A 22123-nucleotide genomic window follows, 5' to 3' on the forward strand; every position below is an offset into this window, starting at 1 on the left:
CTATCCTATACAATTCTAATAAATTGAAGAATATATTCCTGCTGTAGAACTCCTGTTCAAATAAACTATGGGAATGTTATCATTCTCTGTTAAATTCTGTGTAGTTTTAGAATAATTAAGTGAACTTTATTGGTTTAATAAATTTTAAATTCTATAGGAGTGTTGTACAAGGAAAGAAAATGACACATTTTGAAACATATCTTTTTTAAAATCTCCCACATAATCTAGATATTATTTCTAATTACTCTGAGATGAAAGGCATGTATTCATTCACTCACTAATGATTTCTGATTCAGCACTATACAATGATTGCCAGGGCTGTTGTCAGTGAGCTCCCGTCTGTTAATAACTTTGCTCAAAATGTAAAACTGTGTTGTGGAGATATTCCTGAATTTTAGACTATTTTATATTTAATTTTTAGTAATTTTCATGGCTTGTTTAAGCCTGTGTGGTACTACTTGGCTACTCTGATACTTGGTTCCTGTAAAGAGAAGTTGAGTAAGTCATTTGTCTTTAAAGCATTGTCATGCCATGCCATACCCTTGTTTTGATATGCAAAACAGCTGGACTGAAAACTCTCTTCTAAAAAGGTTTGCATAATATGTTTGTTGTTGCTCAAATTCATTAAAGGAAGGGATTGTGAGACATGTCTGATGTAATGGAGAAGTCTGAATAGCCAAAGAACAAAGTGAATACTCTGTTGCTTTTCTTAGAAGGTCTAGGAATATGTGTTATAACATGAAGAAAGAGTCTGGAATATGTTGAGAAAAGTAGTTAATGAGAACTTTGTGGGACTTGTAATGCTTAAAGACATTTTTGTATCCTTGTTAGAATGTCTGATTTTATTTGGGCATTATAGTTCATTTAATGTTTGTAAATGATGATGATGTAGGTTAGAATTTGACAAGACTTGGATGTTTTCACACCATAAATTGTTCGTATGCTATCTTCAGGCCTAATGATGTTGTGGATGAAGGTACAGAGGCTGCGCTGGGTGATTCCAGGGATTTATCCAGTGAGCCCTTTAGAAGACAGTTGATAGCCAACTTGGCTGAGCATATATTGTTCAGTAAGTATAGAATCAATCATATGTATTGACTGTATATCTTGGTCCTCTGACTGCATTTACTAATTTACCATTTGATAGCATTTTTACTTGGCTGAGGGTGATTTCTTTTCAGGTAAGAATTTTGTTTACTTAAACACTTAAAATCTCATCCCTTTTTAAATGAAATTGTCTCTCTACGGCATTCTTATTTTATTTGCTCTGATACATTTACGTTCTTTAGGCCTGTATCCTGGGTTGCTGCTGACTTGCTATAAGTGTTTGAGTCAACTGTTGTGCATTTACATTCCTTTTGGCAAGAAGTAGGAAATTGCCCCCAGAGGTAGAGCTGTTGAAATCACCATGTCTTTAAAGAATTACTTGAGTTTGTGTATCTGCTTATCCAACCATTGTCCGGCTTTGTAGGTTCTATAATATGCAGTTTGGACACTAAGTCAGATATGTGAACAAAGACATAGCTATAAATAATGGTACTTAGTTATATATTTTAGCAAATGTTTGAGACAGACTTCTTCACTCATGCTTATTAATTAAAACCACTTTGGTCAGTTAATGTTTTACATTTCTAAAGTACTACAAAAATGTTGAGTAATCATCTCAGCCCCTTTCCTAGCTAGGTATGTGTAATCACCCCATGTTACACATGAAGAAAATGAGGTTCTGAGAGTTGGGGTGATTTGCCAAAGGCTGCATGGCAAGTTAGTGACAGAGTAGGCTGGAACTCTAGAGTTCCTCTGGCTTGTTGCTCTTTGATTAGTCCCTTAAAGTACACTACAGCTTGTTGAAAATGTAAAGCCCTATAGAAATGTGTAAGGGCCATCTATAATTATTAGTTGATTCGTGCTATCTGTCATTTTATGCCATACTAATGACTTGTTAAGCATTTCAGATGCTTAACAGGTCAGCATAGCTTTGTTTTGTTTGCTTCTAGCTGCTAACAAGTCATGTGCTGTGATGTCAACACACATAGTTGCCTGTTTGCTGCTCTACCGACATAGGAAGGTAAGGCTATATTGCTGCTGAAATAGCCATATGCTATCCAGTGGTGAGAAAAGTGTGCACTTCAATATTACATTAAAATAATTTGAAAGAGATTTCAGCTAGCTTATTATAATGGGTGTTCCAGTTAATGGTGGGTACTTAAAGATATTGTGCTACTTTGATTTCAGTTATCATTAGGCTTGGCAGAATTCAATTTTTATTTTTTTTATAATTTTGACTGATAATATTGATGGTTTTTAAAAGCATTTTGTAGGTTTTTATCAAAATTTTCATAGTTGTGGAAAATTATGACATGTTAATGGTGGAGGGAGGGAAGACTAATTATTTAATGACCGTAGATGCTGAGATTAAAAGTTAAAACGGTATAACCAGTAAAACTCAAATTGTCAACATTACATGTCAAAATATACAAAGTAAATATCCTTAAATCAAACTTAAATTTTGATTATCAGTGGAAATATATTTTTGTCAGCTTGCATATGTATGATGAAATCTGTTTACTGACTTTTCCTGAGAGAAATCAAGTCTTTCCAATCCTAGTTATCATTGAAGAAAAAGGAACCTTTTCTTAAAAATTTAACAGAAAACCCTGTCATCCCATGTTAATTTTAGGATTTACCTGTGATTCTAAAAAGCAATAATTTTGTTCCTTTTTATTGTTAATGGGTGGTGGTGCTTTGTTTTGTTTTTTGTTTTTTGTTTTTGTTTTTTTGTTTTTTTTTTGTTTAAAATCTGTTATTTCAAATCGTTGTAGCTGGACAAATTGCTGAACTATTATTATGTTTGTTTTCAATTTATATTTTATGATGGAATGATACTAATGTGTAACTGAATTTTAATGTGTGGCTCCTAAAGAAAGATACAATTATTCATTGCTACACTCTCTCTTTTCCATTTTATTTAAAATTCCTCACCACCCCACCAATCCAGAGCTCTAGGTACATGTTCAGAAACTAAAATAAAACATACAAATTAGAAGAAAAGGTCAAAATATAGACTCCCCCCAAAACTAGGGTATTATCACTTTCCAGTTCAATCCAATCGTTCCCCTTTCCTATAGAGAGAATCTGGGAAAACAGATGTGCTTTGCAACAGGATCTGAAGCTCAGCAAATATGGCTTTTGGTAAACTGAGAAAGGAAGTAAGTTCCAGAGTTGAGAAAATGTTCTTCCTCAAGCCTCCTGTCAACTAAAAAAAAAAAGGTCTGTTAGCAAAAATATCTCAGGTGATCATATGACACAATGGCAGGTGAGGGAGATGTGATCTCTAAGGAACACCGGTTCTGACCCTCCTAGGGCTTTATAGCCTGTGAGATGCACTACTAAACAAACAAAGCAGTCACATCTTGCACTAGCTGTAGTTTCTGGGTGGTTTTAAGGTGTAGCCCCATGTAAAGCATTTTGTAGCCGTCCAATTGGAGCACAGTCATGGATTACTTTGGTAAAGTCTGCTTTCGAAGAAAAGATTTGTTCATGTGATAAGTTGTGCTTTGGGTTATTACAAATTTATTATGCATTTGATTTATTTACTGTGTTTGGAGATTACAGATAAATTTAACCTGTCCTCTTAACATTTTGTCTTGGGTTAGGGTTAGAGTTTGTTATTTAATCTTGTGACTCTGGTTCTTCAGGGAATTGACCTTTCCAAGCTGGTGGAAGACTTCTTCTCTATGAAGGAGGAGGTCTTGGCCCGTGACTTTGACTTGGGATTTTCAGGAAATTCTGAAGATGTTGTCATGCATGCCATCCACCTATTGGGGAACTGTGTAAATATCACAAACACCAGCCAAAACAATGAGTTCTTCATCACTCCCAGCACAACTATTCCTGCTGTCTTTGAACTCAACTTCTACAGCAATGGTGTACTGCATGTCTTCATCAAAGAGGCCATTATTGGTATGTACTGGTTTTTAGCAGAAGATTTGTTTGTATGAAGGCTTTATTTTTCTTTTAATCCTTCCCTCGCGGCCTTCCCTCCCCCCCCCCCCCCCCAAAAAAAAAAAAAAAGTAATACATGAAGTAAAACCATCTGCACAGAAATAACCAGTTTCCAAACAATTAAATTATCTACGGTCAGAAAATTATTCCACCTGCCCTCTACCGCATATTCACCATTAAACATATAGCTGAATGAATGCATTGTGTTTTTTTCATTCTCCTTGGCAGTCTCCATGTATTGGCCACTGCCAGAAACAGGGACCTAACTTTATGGACCAGTGATCTGATCCAGCATGGTAGATGTTCCTATCTTGGGAATATTTTAATAAGATTAGTTAATGGTTGGATCTGAATCATTATTTAACTTTTACACACAGTGGTATAATCTTTTATTGTTTAGTAGCTTTGTTATCTTTTAAAATGTTTCCTTCAGTTGTGCACCATTGTAGTTCATGTATATAGGATGATTTTGCTTTAGTCAATTGATAGTTTTCAGTTATATGTGTAATGGTTGTCAGTTTTTAAGCTTGTATAACTTTCCTGTTAATAAACCTAAGTCTCCCATATTAAAAAACTCTGTAGGAAAACTAACCACCCTTGTATTCACATTTCTACGCTAGCCTGCAGTCTTCATGCAGTGCAGAGTAAAAGGTATAGAAATGGCATCAATAGCGTTCCTCCCAACATGATTAGCCAAGAACAACTGGTCCGCAAAGCCGCCAGCTTGTGCCACCTGCTTTCCAATGAAGGCGCTATATCCTTGGTAAGCAAAGTTCATCATAGTGCTTGTCCATAACTCCAACTCCATTCTGTTAGTGTCTGTCTTCATTATTCTAAATAGAATGGATTTTTTTTTTAACTGCACTCTGTTTCTAATGTAGTTGTTTGGTCTTAATACATTTACTTTAAATAAAACGTATATGATCCATTACATGGATGTCCCATCCCCAGCAATGCTAAGAGGGAAATACCATTGTTTTAATTTGTTTCAGCAAAATGTCTCTACTTCTCAGTTGTGTAGCTGAATTAGTCTAGCTCACTTGAAACCATTTCTAGACAAATAACATGAATGATGTGAGCTTGACAAGTCAATTCATTAACTGAGATTTTCTGAGCCAGGGGAGACGACATCAATCAACATGGTGCTCATGATATGGTTTAGATGTTTGCTGTGTGTGTAGCGAATACCTGTTGGCCATGCAAGTGAGCAACTGATAGTACTGGCAATGAGCTTGGAATATTTCTGCTATTCTAGTACTAGGCCTCTCCTGCGAAGAGACTGCTTGTCAGACTATACAGTGACTTTGATCTAAACAAACTTAAACTGTGAAATCAAGACTACCAAACTCTTTGCACGTGTGACTGCAGTCAAATTGAAATCGGGTCTCCAGATTTTAAAGGCATTTTCCCAACTTATAGATTACCTCAGTAGTCATATTGCACATCATCAAATATTTATCAGTGATTTTACCCATGACTTACGGTAAACCAATAAAGGAACAGTGGCAAATACCGCAGTTTTAACTTTATAAATACTGATTATCTTTTAAAAACAATGTGTCTCCTGTTCTTTTTAATAAGTGTCCACCTAGAATCTTAGAAATACATGTTCTCCTCTTATAGATTTAGTTCTGATATTGGGAAACTTTGCTGCAGTTTCCCAGCCCCCTCTTCTTTCTTGTTGTTTGAATGGAGCATAAATTATGTTTGATTTCTTGTCTGGGTGCAATGCAATTTGAGGAAGAGAGCTGATTATTACATTTATACTCCTTATTCTACCTTTGAGGGTGATGATTGATTGTTTTTCTTAATCTGGTGGACGTTGCCCTACTTTTCAGTGGTTATAATCTGGTGGGGAATTTTGATTCTAAGATTTTTCAAGGAGTTTCTTTAAACTATAGGAGAATTTGTGGAATAGGTCTTGCAGCTTTTATATTTATGAAGATTTTGTTCCAAACTGCTCAATGATTAGCACTTATTCATTTTAACAAAATAATAGTATAAGATGTAAAAGTCCTTTTATGTCACCTGGTCCAGCTCCTTGCCAGTGAAAGAGTCTCCATATCTCAAATGCTTTGTCCAGTCTAATTTTAATCATCCCATTCGTGGATTTTTTTGAAGTATACGTGAGTGTAAGAGAAGAATAAAGCATGCACTAATGGAGTGGGAGCATTGATAAAGAATTGAGGAACTTGCTTAAAAGGGACATTGCTGTATATAAAAAAATATGCTGGTTGACTAGGGAAAAAGAATCTATAAGAGATTAATTTTAACTTTTTTTTTTATTTTTGTTAAGCCTTGTCAGATGTTATACCAAGTTTGCCACGAGGCAGTCGAAAGGTTTATACAATATGGCATTCTTTTGGTGGCAGAGGTAAGATGATTAGTTTTTTTTTTTTTTTGTTGTTGTTCTCCGATTTGCCTGCAGTCTTGGAATCCTTTGCTTCTCACTAACTATATGACTTATTCCAAGTATCTAAACAGGCACTTTTTCTCTTGAAGTGCATAACAATTAAGGCAATCCTAAACTGAAATGTCTTTATTCTTTTATTTTAAAGCACAAGGTATTCTGGCAGAATCACTTTTTGATGTTACGGATGACAACGTATATGGGAGCAGGATCCTAATAAAGCTAGTGCTGCTTATGATGATGATTACACCAGCTCTTAAAGTGGGCTGTGGTGATTATCTTTTAATATTGAAGTCCTTGTAAATTTCAATCACTGTGTAATACAGCTCATCCTTAGCTCCTGTATAGTCCCTTTGCTCTGGTACAGCAGCTCAAAGGGACCAGGGGTAACTAGGGATTCCCCGATGCATGGGAATCCACAGGTGATGCAGCCCTAAGGCAGCTCTAGTTTGCACCAGGTTCTCCTAGTGGTCCTAGGGATCCAGGAATTGCAAAGTCAAGATATCTTTACTTCCCACATTCTACAGCACTGCAGCAAATGCAGCATGGCTGGACTAAGAATGGAGGCAGTAATTTCTGTCTTCCAGATTTGTGTCCTTCAGGGAATGTCATAACACAATTTTTTTTTATAAGTGAGTAAAAAGATTAATGTATCATGTTGCATTTTTTCCATGTCAGAATCATACCACAGCTCCGTGACAATTATAAATTAAAGTAGTGGAAAAAATAAGACAGTTACATATACTTGGCTGCTTCCTTCTTTCAGTTCTCCTGTTTGAAGGGAAACTACATCCTGTGCTTTGATGACCCTTGTTCAGCTCCACTCCGTTGCACCTCTTGTGGTATCCCAAGTTTCCCTTTTAATGTGTAGTTACAGAGGTAGAATTCACTTCACCTGTTCTCTGGAGACAGATTTTCCTGGCTCTAAAACTCTCTTGTTTTCTGGATGTGTTACCTACATTTATACATAAAATGTTGGCATATAATCATGTATTACAATGCAGTCTCTACATGAAGCATTTCTTATCCTCTGAATCCTATTCTTATTTACTTAATGTTCCAGGCTCCAGGAAAAAAATAGGTGTGTATAATGGCATAAATGTCTGTTATGTCTTTGCCTCTCAAAGCATGTGTCTTGTCTTAGGGGCTTTGTTATGAACCTATATTGTCTGTCTCCCATCTGTCATTACCATCAATAAGTGGGATAGAAGTGGCTTACAGGTCATATATAAAGCTTGTCTGTCTTCTCTTGACTTGATTGTCTGATATCTGATTTCTCAGCATGTTTTTATCCATATCTATTTGCTGTGTAAAACTTTCTTACAGTCACGACACTCATAAGTACCAAGACATGATCTGTCTTGGTTCTTATATTAGGCCCCTCCAGTGTGGTATCTGAATGCCAGACAAACAGAACACCATCCTGTTCTCTGATACTAAGGAATCAAATGATACTGTTGCAGTTATTTCCTATTTCTTCTGCACAGGCTTGCATGATTCTGTTACTGCCTTAGCTGAAATTCTAGATACCTTACTCATTTTCAAGTACTTTCCATGATCAGAATTATTAGGTTGGGTTGCTCTTAGTCCATGTGCCCATTCAGTTCAGACTAACAGGAGTATTTCCTAATTTCTCAGATTCTCTGTACAGTTTTCCTAATACAATCTCACCATCACTTTCTGCAAGATTTATTTCAAGTATTGTCTCCAGGCTGTACCACTGCTCTTGTCAGTTGTGTATATACTAATGTTTTCTCTTTTTTTCTTTGATGCTGTCTATCCTATCAATCCCATTTGCTTCACCTTGCATCCTTCTAACTCATTTCTCTGTGTAATCCTGAGGACTATCTATCTAGTCTGTTTTTTACCTGAGAGACACAGCAAGTCCATTATATATATCTTCTATATACTAGGCGAAAGAGAAAAATTAGGGACTTCATGTTTAATACAATTTAAAAGTATACATTATTAGTGGCAAACTGTGGGGAATAATCACCATTTCCCTGTTTAGGACAGTTGGGGTATGTTTTTTGGGTACTTTTCCAACTTAACCTCTGAGAAACATATCTGTGATCAACAGAAGCCTGTCAGTTGTCTGTGGCGTCTGCATCACCTTGTTTTTATTTTTATTTTTTTTCCAGTTTATTTCTTTACAGCTGATACCTGTACATTTAGGTCTATCTGACTGTCATATTAGTTTGAACTTTTGCCATCCGTAGCTTTTCATGGTTTCTCTTTTTCCCTTTGACTCCACTGTCCACTCTATTGAACGTTATGAGCTGAAACTCTCCTAACACATCGCACCTCTTCATTTAATTTTTCCTTTGTCATTGATTTTGTTACTTGGTTTAAAATAAAACCCTCAATTACAGTAAGATTGGACAGCTATTACTTCATTTTCTACAAAGACCCGTCTGTCTCTCTCATAGATGGCATGAAGATGAACACTCTGTACTTGGTCTCTGTTATGCTATTGTTTGAATCCTGCGAGGCAGGAACAGGATTAATCTAATTTTAATCACATCTCTCAGCATAAGAATTCTTGTAGCCTCTTAGTCCAGCTGCTTCACATTCATGAGATCTTGAAGCAGTTCTCTACTATGTTTCTTACCTATGTGTGATTGTGAGTCAATGAGACTCAAGTCCCCTTTTACTTTTGAGCATCTACTTGAAATTTCTAGGGCTTCGTGCTTCTGAGAACATGTAAGTAATTTCTAATTTACTATATTACTACTACAGTGATTTTGTTCATCGGACTAATAAAGCTGATGTCAGAGGTCCATTTGTGTCTGTCCCCCTTTTTAATACTCTTTCCTAGTTAAGGGTGGGTCGTCTGAGTCAGTCATATTTTCACTTCATCTTGTCAGCCGTGCTACCTGCCTGATTACTGAACAGGATTGCCACTTGACTTCTTTGTAAGTCCCTTCTTTGAATCTAACACAGCAATGTTCAGACTCCTAAGCAGTCACATCCTTGATTATTTTCACCAAGATCTGAGGGAGCTTTTGTAATATAAACCCTCTCTCTGACTGATTATAATCCTTCTGAAGATATATTTTTACCAACAGTTTGTCCCTTTTGGAACATTTCTCCAAAATGGCTCCTACCTCCATACATTGATCTGTTAGGTGGAGCATTTCTGACAAATCTCAGTCTCCATGTGATAATAGTAAATCACTGTCTAAGTAGGTATAGAGGCTTGTCACTTCTCTGTTGCAGGTTAGTCCCTTACGCACCTGCATAGGGAGTGTCAGCTTGGTAGAATTCCTTTCTGGTGAGATGGGTTCCTCGGCATACCAGATGAATTCCTCCTACAGATACTTCTACGCTATCTGATCCTGACCATCCCCAGTCTTGCCTTGAAACTCTTTAAGAACCCATTAACTTGGTCTGACCTTAACGCACTCTCATGCCTTTAATCCATTTCGTAAGACCATAGTTGTCTCCTTAATTATATTGATATTATAGTGATCACACACAAGCCCTTAAGAATTTTCACAGGTCTTTGTAAAGTGCCAAGCCCAGTTGCAATAATAGAGTCTTAGTGTCATGATCAGGTTTTGTTGCTTCCTTCTCTCATTCTAGTCTGAAAAGAAACAGAAGGTAGATATTTGAAGGTAGATATTTCCCTGTCTGTCACACACAAGAGTCAACCTCTAGCCACACGCTGTCTATCCCCAACTAAGTAAAATTAGTTAAGGGTACAATATGTTGAAACCTAAGCTACTGCAGTTCAGTTCCACTAAAAAAAAAACTTGAAAAAAAATAACAGGAATATAAAAATAAGCCGCCTTATTCAACCAGGATGACCTCCCCAGAGCAGATAAAATACTCATTGGAGAATGGTACAGACATTCGGAGACATTCGGAGTGATACAGGCCTGGAAACAAGAGCGTGTAGAACATGGAGTTTTCCAGATGAAACCTATGTTGTCAGAAATTAGCTACCTGTAAACTTCAGTGTCTTTCTTATGGTAGCTGATTTAGCATATATACAATTTTTGTGTGTGTTTTCTTCGTCACTTTTAGATTTCTAACCATGTCTCTTTCCTTTCCCGTGGACATATGCATATTGCAAACATTAACAGATTTTACAAGAAAATGAGCCAGAGACCAGTGAACTCTCCTGAGCCATTCGTGATGGCGTAGTAAACACCACCTCACTGACACTCTTGCTAACACATGCCCCTCTCGAAAGCCTGAGGAAGCATATATTTTGCATCATGTTCTGTTGGTCAGACTCAGAGCCTCTTACTGCAAATGGAGAAGTGAGTTTGAGTGAAGGACACTTCTCTGTAAATGCATTGCCAGCAGTCCCCTCCTAAAGTAAACTGAGTGCTGTTAACTAAGGTAGCTCAGCTGATCTGATGCAACACTAGGAGAGAAGTGGTATCTCAGGGATTCAGAACAAATCATTTAGAGCGTTTTAGATTAAAACCAACTCTTTGAATTTTCAACCAGTATAGAGAGAGTATGGAGACAAATGCAGCAAGCACATGATTACAAGAGGTAAGTAGCACTTAACAAACTTGCTGCTGAATTCTGTACTAGCTTGAAATTTTCAATTGGTCTTCAAGTATAGCAGCATGTAAAGCAAATTGAGTAATCCATCCTTGGGTTGACAAAGTTATAGATCACTGTAGTGAAATCCACATCCAGAAAATAAAGTCCTACCTTCTAGTGAAACACAGGTGAAGAAAAAGTTCTCTTGACATCTGCTGCCTACTGAAGTGCCAGTCTCGAGAGAGGATCCAGCAAGACTCCCCAACTTGAGCCCCCTCTCTTTCATGTGATGGGCAGACTTTCCCAGTCAAGGGAGAAGAAACAACCTTTACCAATTCTTCTGATTTGTTTCTATCCACTTACTTCAGTCTTGTGTGGATTGGGTCTCGGCCAGCACATCCTCATTGTGAGCCCCAGTGTGTGAAGTACTGGTAAATCACTAAGGGGTGATATCAGGTCACCTGAGATTAAAATATAGCGCTGGTTGTCACCTGGATTTGTTTTTCTGAATAGTTACCTTTTTCTCCCCTCCCCACTTCTGATTTAAGCAAGATGATCAGGAGGATATTAGCCCTAGCCTTACAGAGCAGCAATGGGGTAAAAAGCTTCCTGAACCCTTGTCTTGGAGAAGTGATGAGGAGGATGAAGACAGTGACTTTGGAGAAGAACAGAGGGATTGCTATCTGAAGGTACTGTATATAAAGCTAACAGCAATAGTCAGGCCTATTATGTTAAAGTTTAAGTAAATCTTAGTTTACAAGTTCAGTTGGGGAAAATAATAAGATTTCTTTTTCTGATCATTCCCAGCATTAAAGTCTGCAATAGTCTGCTACAATCAGTAAATCGTCCTTTCTCTCTCTTCACACCCTCCTCCCCCCCCCCCAAAAAAAAAAAAAAAAAAAAAAAGACCAGCTCTGTGAGGGAACTTCAGATAGCCTGCTGGCAAAGTCTACATAACTGGGGTGGAGTGGCCATTATGGTGAAAACTACTACAGGCTTTAGTATCCTACAGGGTTCTAAAATTTGTACTGTATTACTAATAACACAGTGTACCAAAGGTGGGCATATACTGCTCGTGCATATTTTTCTGACTCAAATGTGGTGTACTGTTTCTTATGTGTACAGTGTTTTATATTTGTGCATGTGTGTACGTTTTTAATTTGTGACCCAAGACATGTCAGAAGATATGATTTCTTGATTCAAAAAGCTACTACATAGTCCCCTTCTGTGGTCAGCCTATAGTTTCCTTGCTAGAAATTCAGTTATATTGTTTCTTCTTGGAAAACAAATTGTGAGTTTTGTTGCTGGTTTGTTTGGTTTCTTTGTTTTTATAGTGGTGACACTTGTTTTGGGTTTTTTTGAATATTCATTTGGAAACTGCTCATCTCTGTGAAGGAATGAACTGTGATTGTGCTATTTATTGCAAAGCAACATGACCTTTTAAAGTGGTGAAAACAGATGCTTGACTAGTTTTTCCCCAGGACATTAACAGTGTAAGTGTGATTTCTGGAGCAGTTTTTCATACATCAGACCACTTTTGGCTTTGCTATAATAATGCACTGTTGTAATTTGTGCTCCTCCTCCTGTTCTCCTGAGTGATTGTCCATATCCAGTGTTTTGGCTTTTACTGTGTAGCTGGCCATCTTTCTTCTTCAAGCTTCATTCACTTTCATTCCTGCTGCCTTAACTTAGGTAAACCAATCCCAAGAACACCAGCAGTACATCACCTTCCTGCAAAGGTTACTGGGACCTTTACTTGAAGCCTACAGCTCAGCTGCCATCTTTATGCACAACTTCAGTGGACCTGTGTCAGAAACAGAATACCTTCATAAGTTACACAAGTACCTAATAACCAGGACAGAGAAGAGTGTTGCAGTGTATGGTACGTCACGCAGCTTGGCTCTGGATAAAACAGAGCCAATATTTCAGTTATTGATGTATAACTCTCATTCTTCCTAGTACCAGTGTCTTATATTTGACCTGAAATGCGTGTGTTTTTTTCCCCCCCCTCCTCGCAGCTGAGTGTGCCACCTATTGTCTTGTGAAAAATGCAGTGAAGGTCTTTAAAGATATTGGGGTAAGTGTTTTGCAATCAAAGCTTTCTCCTCTTCAGTTGAAACTGTTGGGGCCCTTTTAACGTGAGTGACTCAAAGGCAAACTTTGGGTAGTGCGTGAATGCTGTGCAATATCAGCCTTTGCTAATGTTTTTCAAGCAAATGCTTCTGTGTATATCTTCCTCTTGTGCTTTATAAGTGTGTACCTGTCTTTGAAGTTTACGGCTGAAGAGGAAGTGTAACGTTGCACTTCTGCTTTTGCATTTCCTACTGCTAAGAGAAATTGACCAGTATGGCAGGATGCCAGCCACTTTTTCTTTTTATAGGTTGAGTACTTCTGTATTGGACTGTGATGCTACCACTCCTCAGTGTGCTCCAGGGGAAGGAGGGAAGGCTAGCTGTCTATTTGTATGTCTATTTACTGACCTACATAGCACGATAGTAATTAAGCACTTCCCCATAGTATTAAAAACTTACAGAAATATTAGTCATCAGATTTTGGCTCATTATTTTCCATCACTCTCCAAGGCCTCCAGCAGCTTTTGCCTGCACGAACAGCCATAAAATTAACATTCCATCCAAATCCTGAACGCACAGAAAGACGCTGCCAGATGCTGACCCTCTCCAGGGCCGTCACAGTGACCGAGAGAGCTCTTCTGCCATTCCTGTATGCCAGACAGTCATAGCAGCAGTGTCCCAGTGAACCTGAAATGCAAGGAGATACCATGGAGATAGATGTGCTGCTCCCTGACGTAGCTGGATGGAGCTGGGCTTTCCATACTGTCACTAACACCTTGACTGGGTTTTTTTTTTTTTTATTGCACCTCTCAATTTTTCTTAAAGCTGGATGACGTTAAGATCATACTGAATATTGCCTCTTTTATGTCGAAAGGTACAAAGCAAAGACTGTTTCTGGATAGGGGTTACTGAATGCCTTTCAGTTCTTTGGCCATGACTTCCTAAGTACTAAGCTGACTATTAGAATGAAGGCAAATTTCTGCAGTTTGTTAAATGCACTTTGGGATGCTGCCTTATGAATGCATTGATCAAATACAGCATATTTATTCTAATATACCGTGCTGCTAGGGTAGTGGAACTAGCTGACATCTGTTACTTGCATCTGCTCGTAATAATTAATTCTGATTCTTGTTTTTGAAACTAAACATTGCACGGTTTGAGTTTTCTTTTCTTGAATCACATTGCTTCCTCTTACTATTTGTCTGATTATCATACACAGCATACTTTTTCATGTAGTTTTTCATACATATGATGTATGCAGATGGATACAAGTAGTCCTGTTGTGTTAACTAAAAGCTGACCATTTGTCATTTTCTGTTGAATCATCTCATCATTTTGAATGCTTTTGTTTTCATTAACAAATGTTAATGTTCCTACGCTAAAGAATAAGCTTGTAAAGAATCTCCCCCAAAAAGATTGGTCTTTTCAGACCTCTCTTCTAAATTACAGCTTGTATCTCTGGAATAATCACTCTTTCCTCCTCCATGCTACTTAAGAATCAAGGTATTGTTGGGATTTTAAGATATCTAAAAGATTCTTAAGATTTCTGTCATCCATGATGGTGCTAGAAAGAAAGAAAAAAAAAAAATCTTTACAATCGGTTCTAGTAAGCAGTCTTTTGTTCTTTATCACATGCATGAAATCACAGCAAACAGAATTCTCTTCAGGGTTTGTATGGAATAATATCCTTATGGTGTATGGTGTACTAGAGTGAAGAAGGGATTTTAGAGATGACTAACTCTAGCCTTTTGTCTCCCACCTGTTATAATTTTCAACGACCGCATGATTTCAATGCTTGAATGTTTATGCTAGGCCCAGGGTCTTAATTAGAATAGATCATAAACTGCTGTACATTATTCATTACAAATAAGTAACTCTGCTTGAAATTGTTAATGAAGAGGCATGTCTTCATCCTTCCCTCTAGGTTTTCAAGGAGACAAAACAAAAGAAAGAGACTTTTTTGGAACTGAGCAGTACTTTTCTACCTCACCGCAACCGGCAAAAACTACTGGAATTCATCCTGAGTTTCATTGTACTGTAGACCACGTTTAGTACCTTTTGCCAGGGAGATGAAACCAGGTTCTGAGATTTGGTTCAAAACATGAGGGCATTTGCTAGTCCTTCAGAGTATAAGGTGCCCTTGTTTGTTTGGTAAGGTCTTATCTGACTTGAACCACTGGAAGACAGTGCCTTCTTATGTATGCATTTGTGGATTTCTGATGGTCCCAATGCTGTGATAATACAGTAATACAACAGGTAACACTTTGGATGCAAGCGATCAGTCGTGTTTGCAGCAAAAAAAATATTAAAACTAGAATTAAAATGAAAACTGACATTTTATCAGAGTTACATTTTACATAATTACTTTTAAAGACTAATGACTGTGACAGGTGCACAAATGCAGATATTAGTGATTTATAGCTAGCCCTGAGATCTTGAATTTAGAGGAAAAACACTGCTTGTGACAAAAAAAGTAACGTGAAGGCTGTTACTTCAGAAAATTTGTCATCTCATTCCTATCCGGTTTATTGTTTAAAATAAATGGTTTATAAAGATATGCATGGACAGTGCATACTTTATGGAAAAAGCCATAGTTTTTCATAATTGTTAGCATCTAGAATGAATGCCAAAATCTTAATGAGAATAACAATCCATTGAGTAGCAAACTAGTGCTATCGGGACTGCATAATGCAATGGTAAATTGCACTAAACGCTGTTGTCATGGTAGTATGTGATAGCACAGTTTTACTAGGGCTTGCTATCCCTTACCCCTAATAGAAATAGAGAATTAATTTGCCTAAAACATGAATGTATTCTAACCACTTACATTTTGTATCTAATAAAAAAGAGTTGTTTAGCTAATACAGTGACAGTCTTTTGTTTTAAACATATAATTTAAGGGTAGCTGGCAAACCAGAAGGTTTTTTCCCCCAGTGCTGTTACCTGTTGGTTGGCATTTTATTTTGTAAAGTTACTTTAATTTTTTCTCTGAAATTTTCCGCAGTAACACTGCAATCTTGTAGAACTGAACTCTCTAATTCCTTTTAAACTGAAGAAAAGTATGTTCCCATTCTGTTTTCTCCTGCTGAGTTATAAAGTGAGCAGTTTTAAATTGCTTTGACCTCTGGAAACAGAAAAATGTCGTAATGTTTTATTTTTGGTTTTGTTCCAATTGGGAGTTTTAAATTAATATTGGGGGTTCTATCTTAGCAAAAAAAAAATGGGGGGGGGGCGGCCCTGATTTTGCAACCTTATCCTTAGGATTGGCCCTCTGTGTCCATGTGGGGCCCCGCGGACTTCAGTTTGATTCCCCATGGGTGCAGGTCGGACTACAAGCCCTAATCCTGTAGTGCAGTCTCACTCAGCTGATACTAGCTGAAGCAATAAATCTATGGGAGGTGGAGCTGGTTTGTTGGTGAAATGTGTGTTCTTGTTTGGATTGCTTTTTTTTCACGTGAGAAATCAAACATTTCAATCAGTGTAGTGTTTCACTTAACTCCTCCATCCTGTCCTTGCAGGTAAAACAAGCACTATGGTTACAAAATTTGTGATTTAATGTAATCGTTTGTAATAATGGGAAAAGCTCACTTGAATGACAGAGGCATTGCACAGTACTCGAGCATAGAACTGCTGCATGCAGTTTGAGTCTGCTTTCGGAGTAACTTGTTTTTACTGCACATTTGTTAATAAAAAAGTTCTATACATCTACTGATTAAATGCTATTAATAGTGAAAATTTCAGAGTATGGTTTGTTAGTATTATCGCTTCTTTTTTGTGACAGGAACTATTATGCATGTTTTCTGTCACTAAACAGTGCTTTAAAACATTTAAAAGAAGAAATTCTGAACCAGAGTTACATTGATTTAGAGATAAAAGCTGACCATAAAATTGCTTTTGTTTTTATGTACGTCTATTTTGTTCGTCAGGATAGTGACTGAAATATACGCCATCCTAGGAAAGTTGACCAGCTGCTTAAAGTACAGGTTCATCTCACCCTAGTTAATATGCACTATTTGTTAACTAGATATAGTTTCTGCTTAGCAATTGTTAAGATTGCTGTTGGCTTCCATTTAAGGTCAAACAGACGAGGTGCTTATAAATAAATAACTTCTCACAGTTTACTGCACTTCAGTATAGAATATACTTCAGATTTACTGAAGACTGTGTGCTAACCTAAATGAAAAAAAAAAGCAATATGAAGCAGTTGAAACTTGACTAATTTTAATGAAAATGTTCTGCTTAATTTAGATAGATATGGAGTGTAGGGACCAGCATGGTCACCAGAACGTAACTGCTAAGTGTCACAATTAAAGATGATTTCTGCATTAGATTATTAAAATTCCAGTTCGTATAAAGTGCTGAGTGCGTTAGATAACATGCCTGTGAATAAACATTAATACCTACAGTAAACAGAGGGGAAAATATGCTTTTAAAACCTGTAAAAAGCTGCAATTTGAAAACCTCAGCATATGTATTTGCTGACACAGGAAGTTTTTGCTTTCTGCAGCGTACATGTATACGTATGTCTATAGGCATGTGTAGTTAGGGCATGCAGTGGTTATGCTTTTCCCTGAATATAGTGCATAGATTAAAAACTTGACTGGTCGTAACACTACAAAATTTTTACACTGGATTTGGGCCTCTAGAGTCTTTAAACTCTCAAGCCTCCTTGGCTGATGTATAGAACGGATTCAGAGTTCATCATTTTTTATCAGTATAAATAAGCATTTGGACCTGAAATGGCACAATACTTTAAAGACTTACTCACACAAATCACTTTACTCACATGATCATAGTTACTCAGGTGCTTAAGTCTTTGCAGGATTAGGGTCTATCAATAAAGTATAAACATAAGAAATCTTCCCACATAATGTCCTGTGAACTTTATTAGTTGGGTGTAGAGCTCCCCCCTGTCCACCCCTCCTTTTTTTTTTTTTAGGAGCTGTATGTTTATTAGCATATTGAATCCTACCAGTGACTGCATATTAAGCCTACATCCCTTATCTTTGATAGTATGGGCATTATTCTAATATCTTTAGCTCAAAAGTGCATTTGAGCATTAACTAACTGCCTGCTCTGTAAAGGAGTGTCAGAATCATACCATTTAAAACTAAAATGATCTTGGAAGATGCTACGCAGTGTCGGTTCCGGGATCTTAGAGAAATTGGGTGAGGTAATTTCTTTTACTGGACCAAATTCTGTTGGTGTAGTGTAGACACTACAAATCATTGTCTTAATAAATATACTAGATTTATGGTTAATTACAACAACCTGTAACCCAATAACCCCCCCTTTTTGTCTTATGACTAGAGGGGTGTTAACTGGCCACTTTACCTTGAATGATTAGAATATGTGCTAACTGCTTGTGCTAACCTGTCTGTTCAATCTTGTATTTAGCTGTGACACTGAGTACCTTTCCCAGACTGAAGAAGAGCTCTGTGTAGCTCGAAAGCGTGTCTCTCTCACCAACAGAAGTTGGTCCAATAAAAGATATTACCTCACCCACCTTGTTTCTCTTGTAAGATGCTGTAAAATATAGCTACGGTGTGTCTGTATTTGAGAGTCCTGCCTGTAGTACTTTGAAACTGCTAATGTTACATGTAACATTGTATCTGTCGTAAGAAGCACAGAGACATACTGTAGTTTTATTTTAATAAACGAATTAAAACGTTTTTTGTGCTAGTATGACACCGAACAACTTTTTGTAGATTTAAAAAACTGGTAAAATAAACAATTCTCTGTATAACTTCTTTCCCCACCAAATATTTTCTTAAGTTAAACATATGGAAGTCTGCTCTCGTAAGTATTGTGAGTTAATGGAAACGAACGTACTTAGCACTTTATTTGGATGGGGGACTGGGGAGATTCCGAATATAAATTACTAATCCTCATCCTGGGCACTGATTATTCCCTAACTGCCTACTGCAGGATTTCTTCCTCCGAAACAGCAGGTACTAGCAATCATCAGAATGGGGTACTAAGCTAGATAGACCAACGTCTGATCCAGTGTAGCCATTCCTTTATTTGTATGACGAGGAGAATAATGTAGGATGGTACAAGGAATTATGGGAAACCAATAAGAAAAGATATATTTAGGCTGAGAGCATCAAGAAAAATCTCTTCTTTGGATTAATTTTGCAAAGAAAATGGTGCAAGTCTTATCACTAGAGATATGTAAAACTAGGCTGGGCCAAAGCACTGTCTTCTTTGGGAGCAACCCAACGCTGGCAGAGAGAGAGACTAAATGACCCTTTACGCAAATTCCATGAATAATCTGTATTATCAAATGTTGAGGCACTGTGTAATGGACCCAACAGCCATTCTGTTCCTCTTGCATGGGCCTTGCGGACTTCGGAGTTTTATGGTCAGCCTGTTTTCATCTGAGTGCTGGGCATACGCCTGCACATTTTGTCATACCCAGAAATAAGGCTAAGATTTTGTCATGGTTATTTTTAGTAAAAGTCAGGTTACGGGCAATAAACAAAAATTCATAGAAGCTGTGACCTGTCTGTGACCTTTTTTGCTGCTGCAGCTCCATAGTTTCTCCTGCCACCATAATGTCTGGGAGCTGTGGGGTTCCCCCAGCCCCCATGAGGCTGTCACCCATTGCTGGAACCCTGAGGAGGCTGTCAACCGTCGCTGGAACCCTGCTGGGGCTCCGCTAGCTGCCAGCTCCAGACCCGCGGCCCCAAGGGCTGAAGCAGAAAATGTCATGGGGGGGGGGTCTCTGAAAGTCACGGATTCCATGACCTCAGGGACCTAAATGTAGGCTTACCCACAAATAATCTCTGTTCAAACATCAGAGCCATCTGAGGTGTCTTCTGATATACAGGCAGCTCACCTTGGGTTTCTGCTGTAAATGTATTTGCATCATAATATGTTGAAGGTAGCCATTTGCTCTGTAGGGATGGATGAAACAGCTTTAAAATAAGAATACAACTTTTACCTAAAGCTAGTGGTTCAGATATAGTGGTTCTACTTTTTTTTTTTTTTGATTGGTTGGTCCATGACCCATAAAAGTCAATCGTCCCATAACCCACCATTTTCTACAAACGATTGTGGATTGTGCATTAGAACAAGAGACCTCAGGTGGGTTGGGGTTGGTGGTGGGACTCATGCTGGAGCAGTGGGAGAACGGTTGATGGTTGGTTGCTGAATTGGATCATAGATGAGGGGGCCTCTTCTGTAGTGGGGGTGTTTACAGGAGCTGAATGGTTTCAGAGGCTGCAGAGTTGGCTACACATCCTCTTGAGTTTCTGCTGCATATCGTGTCCCAGAGCAGAGTGCTTCCATTTTGTCTTTCTCCCCTGTGCACAAAGGCTCTGTTTCACAGTTCTGTTGCTCCCTTTCGGAGGCTGTAAGTTCTGCTTGCTTGACCAAAACTGGCCACTACACTTCTTTACAGTTTGAGTCTGTTGCTTTCCCCTGCCACACTCCAAACTGGTCTGAGAGTATGTCTACATAGTAAAAGCTCTGCATGGGCTAGCTTACTCAAACTGGCTTTAATCCAGTGAATGCAGATAACAATAGCAGTGAAGACACAGCAGCAGGGGTAGTATAAGCTTGGCGTGGTCCCTGGATATGTATTCCACTTGGTAGCCTGCCCTCAAGTGCTCATGGTCCCATTTTTATTGCTATTGTTACCCATGTTAGCTGGATTCAAGCTAGCTTGGGTAAGCTAGTCAAGGTAGACATACTTGTGTTTAGACTCACATTTCTGATCCTTCTGATCAGCCTTTTATATAGGAATAATTGCAAACTGTTTTACAAATTTATGTTGTGTTTTATGGTAATACTGCCAGCACCCAGCCAATACATGAATAAGCCTGAGTAGGACTTTAAAGTAATATACCTACCTAGCAAATTTTTACCCAAAGGGTATTTCTTTCACTCTGAGTGCAAAACAATTGAACTTTTATCCACAACTGATTTTGTAAGAGGCCTCTAGCTACATTCACATGCAGGCAAGGTGCAAAAGCCTATTATTTGTGAACAATAGGCTTAGATAGGAAACTAAAATGCAATTATTGTTAATGGCTTGTGTAAAACATAATGTTTATCAGTGATAACCTTATATAGAGGCTATTTTCTGTTTAAATGTCTTGCATCTTCCCAATCTTTTAAAACCCAAGATGTTAGATTAAACCCTTTATCTCTGAATTAAGCAAAAATTCAGTTTTGCTTGTAATAAAATCTTGTCATGCTGATTTAAAAGGATCTTTTGATTTGAGTCCTGTGGTGTTCTCTTGTATACAAGACCTTGTTTCAGTAGCCCTTGGCTTTTAATACGTTAAAGATCCTATCTCACACATTGATCTGTATGATACTTACAGAGGACTTCAAATTGCTTTACAAACATTAATTAGGCCTCTCACTTGCTAGGCAAAGTACTATTCCTGTTTCACGGATGGGGCAGCTCACCAGAAAAACATATGTAACTTGCCCAAGAAGAGAGAAATTTCTGTCTTGAGAAGAAGAATCCTCTCCCTTGCAAGAATTAGTGGGTGACATTCTGTGGCCTCTATTATGCAGGCAGTTGGACTAGATGGTCCGCTAAGTCCTTTCTGGTTTTAAATCCATCTGTGGTTTTTTTCCTGAAAGTTACAGAAAGAAAAGCAGAGTGTAGATAATTATACAATGCATGATTTCAAGCAAATGCGAATGGTATAATTGCTACAAGTAGTTTGCATAAATGATTATAGCACTTATACCGTTAGCATATTTTTACCTGTAGGTCTAAATGCATTAAAAAGCAGTAGCATTTTGCAGATGGGGATACCTGCCAAGGTTAATGATAGCTAGCCCAGTGCCTTACCCTTCCATATGGTCTCCTATGTGACATAGGAGCGAAGAGCAATAACTCAGATGATTTTGCTACTTGGGTGTCAGATTCTGTAAGAGAAGTAGCTGAGTGTCCAGATATTTGATCACTTTCTTCATGTGTTTTCCTTCACCTGGTACCCAGAGTGGGAATAGGAAGGTTATGCAATTGGGCTGCAATGATAAGCCTGTGGGGAGCAGTTTTAAGTACATGAAAGGGTTCACCTTTCTGCAAGGATGCTTGTTGGCTACATCCAGTAAAGCAATATACAGATGGATTTGTACGAGAGAGCCTAGAAGGGTTAGGCTGCTT

At 37.9% G+C, this 22123-nt stretch overlaps 1 protein-coding gene across 10 annotated transcripts in view; it reads left to right on the forward strand.

The window, feature by feature from the left end:
* Window positions 1-15852, forward strand: part of GPAM (glycerol-3-phosphate acyltransferase, mitochondrial) — a 40393-nt gene extending 24541 nt beyond the window's left edge. For 7 of the 10 annotated variants that reach the window (XM_073354370.1, XM_073354373.1, XM_073354374.1 and 4 more), the window contains 9 exons: window positions 954-1069; window positions 1977-2068; window positions 3699-3963; window positions 4626-4768; window positions 6302-6379; window positions 11467-11607; window positions 12611-12800; window positions 12937-12995; window positions 14915-15852. In XM_073354370.1, coding sequence (XP_073210471.1) covers window positions 954-1069; window positions 1977-2068; window positions 3699-3963; window positions 4626-4768; window positions 6302-6379; window positions 11467-11607; window positions 12611-12800; window positions 12937-12995; window positions 14915-15031 — 1201 coding nt within the window. In that variant the 3' untranslated portion in view covers window positions 15032-15852. Of the gene's footprint in view, window positions 1-953; window positions 1070-1976; window positions 2069-3698; window positions 3964-4625; window positions 4769-6301; window positions 6380-7478; window positions 7497-11466; window positions 11608-12610; window positions 12801-12936; window positions 12996-14914 lie in introns of those variants that run through there. The other 3 variants (XM_073354377.1, XM_073354380.1, XM_073354378.1) reach the window with 2 other exon arrangements.
* The last annotated feature ends 6271 nt before the right edge of the window (window positions 15853-22123 follow it).

This window comes from Lepidochelys kempii, chromosome 7, assembly GCF_965140265.1.
Source record: "Lepidochelys kempii isolate rLepKem1 chromosome 7, rLepKem1.hap2, whole genome shotgun sequence".
Classification (NCBI taxonomy): Eukaryota; Metazoa; Chordata; order Testudines; family Cheloniidae; genus Lepidochelys; species Lepidochelys kempii.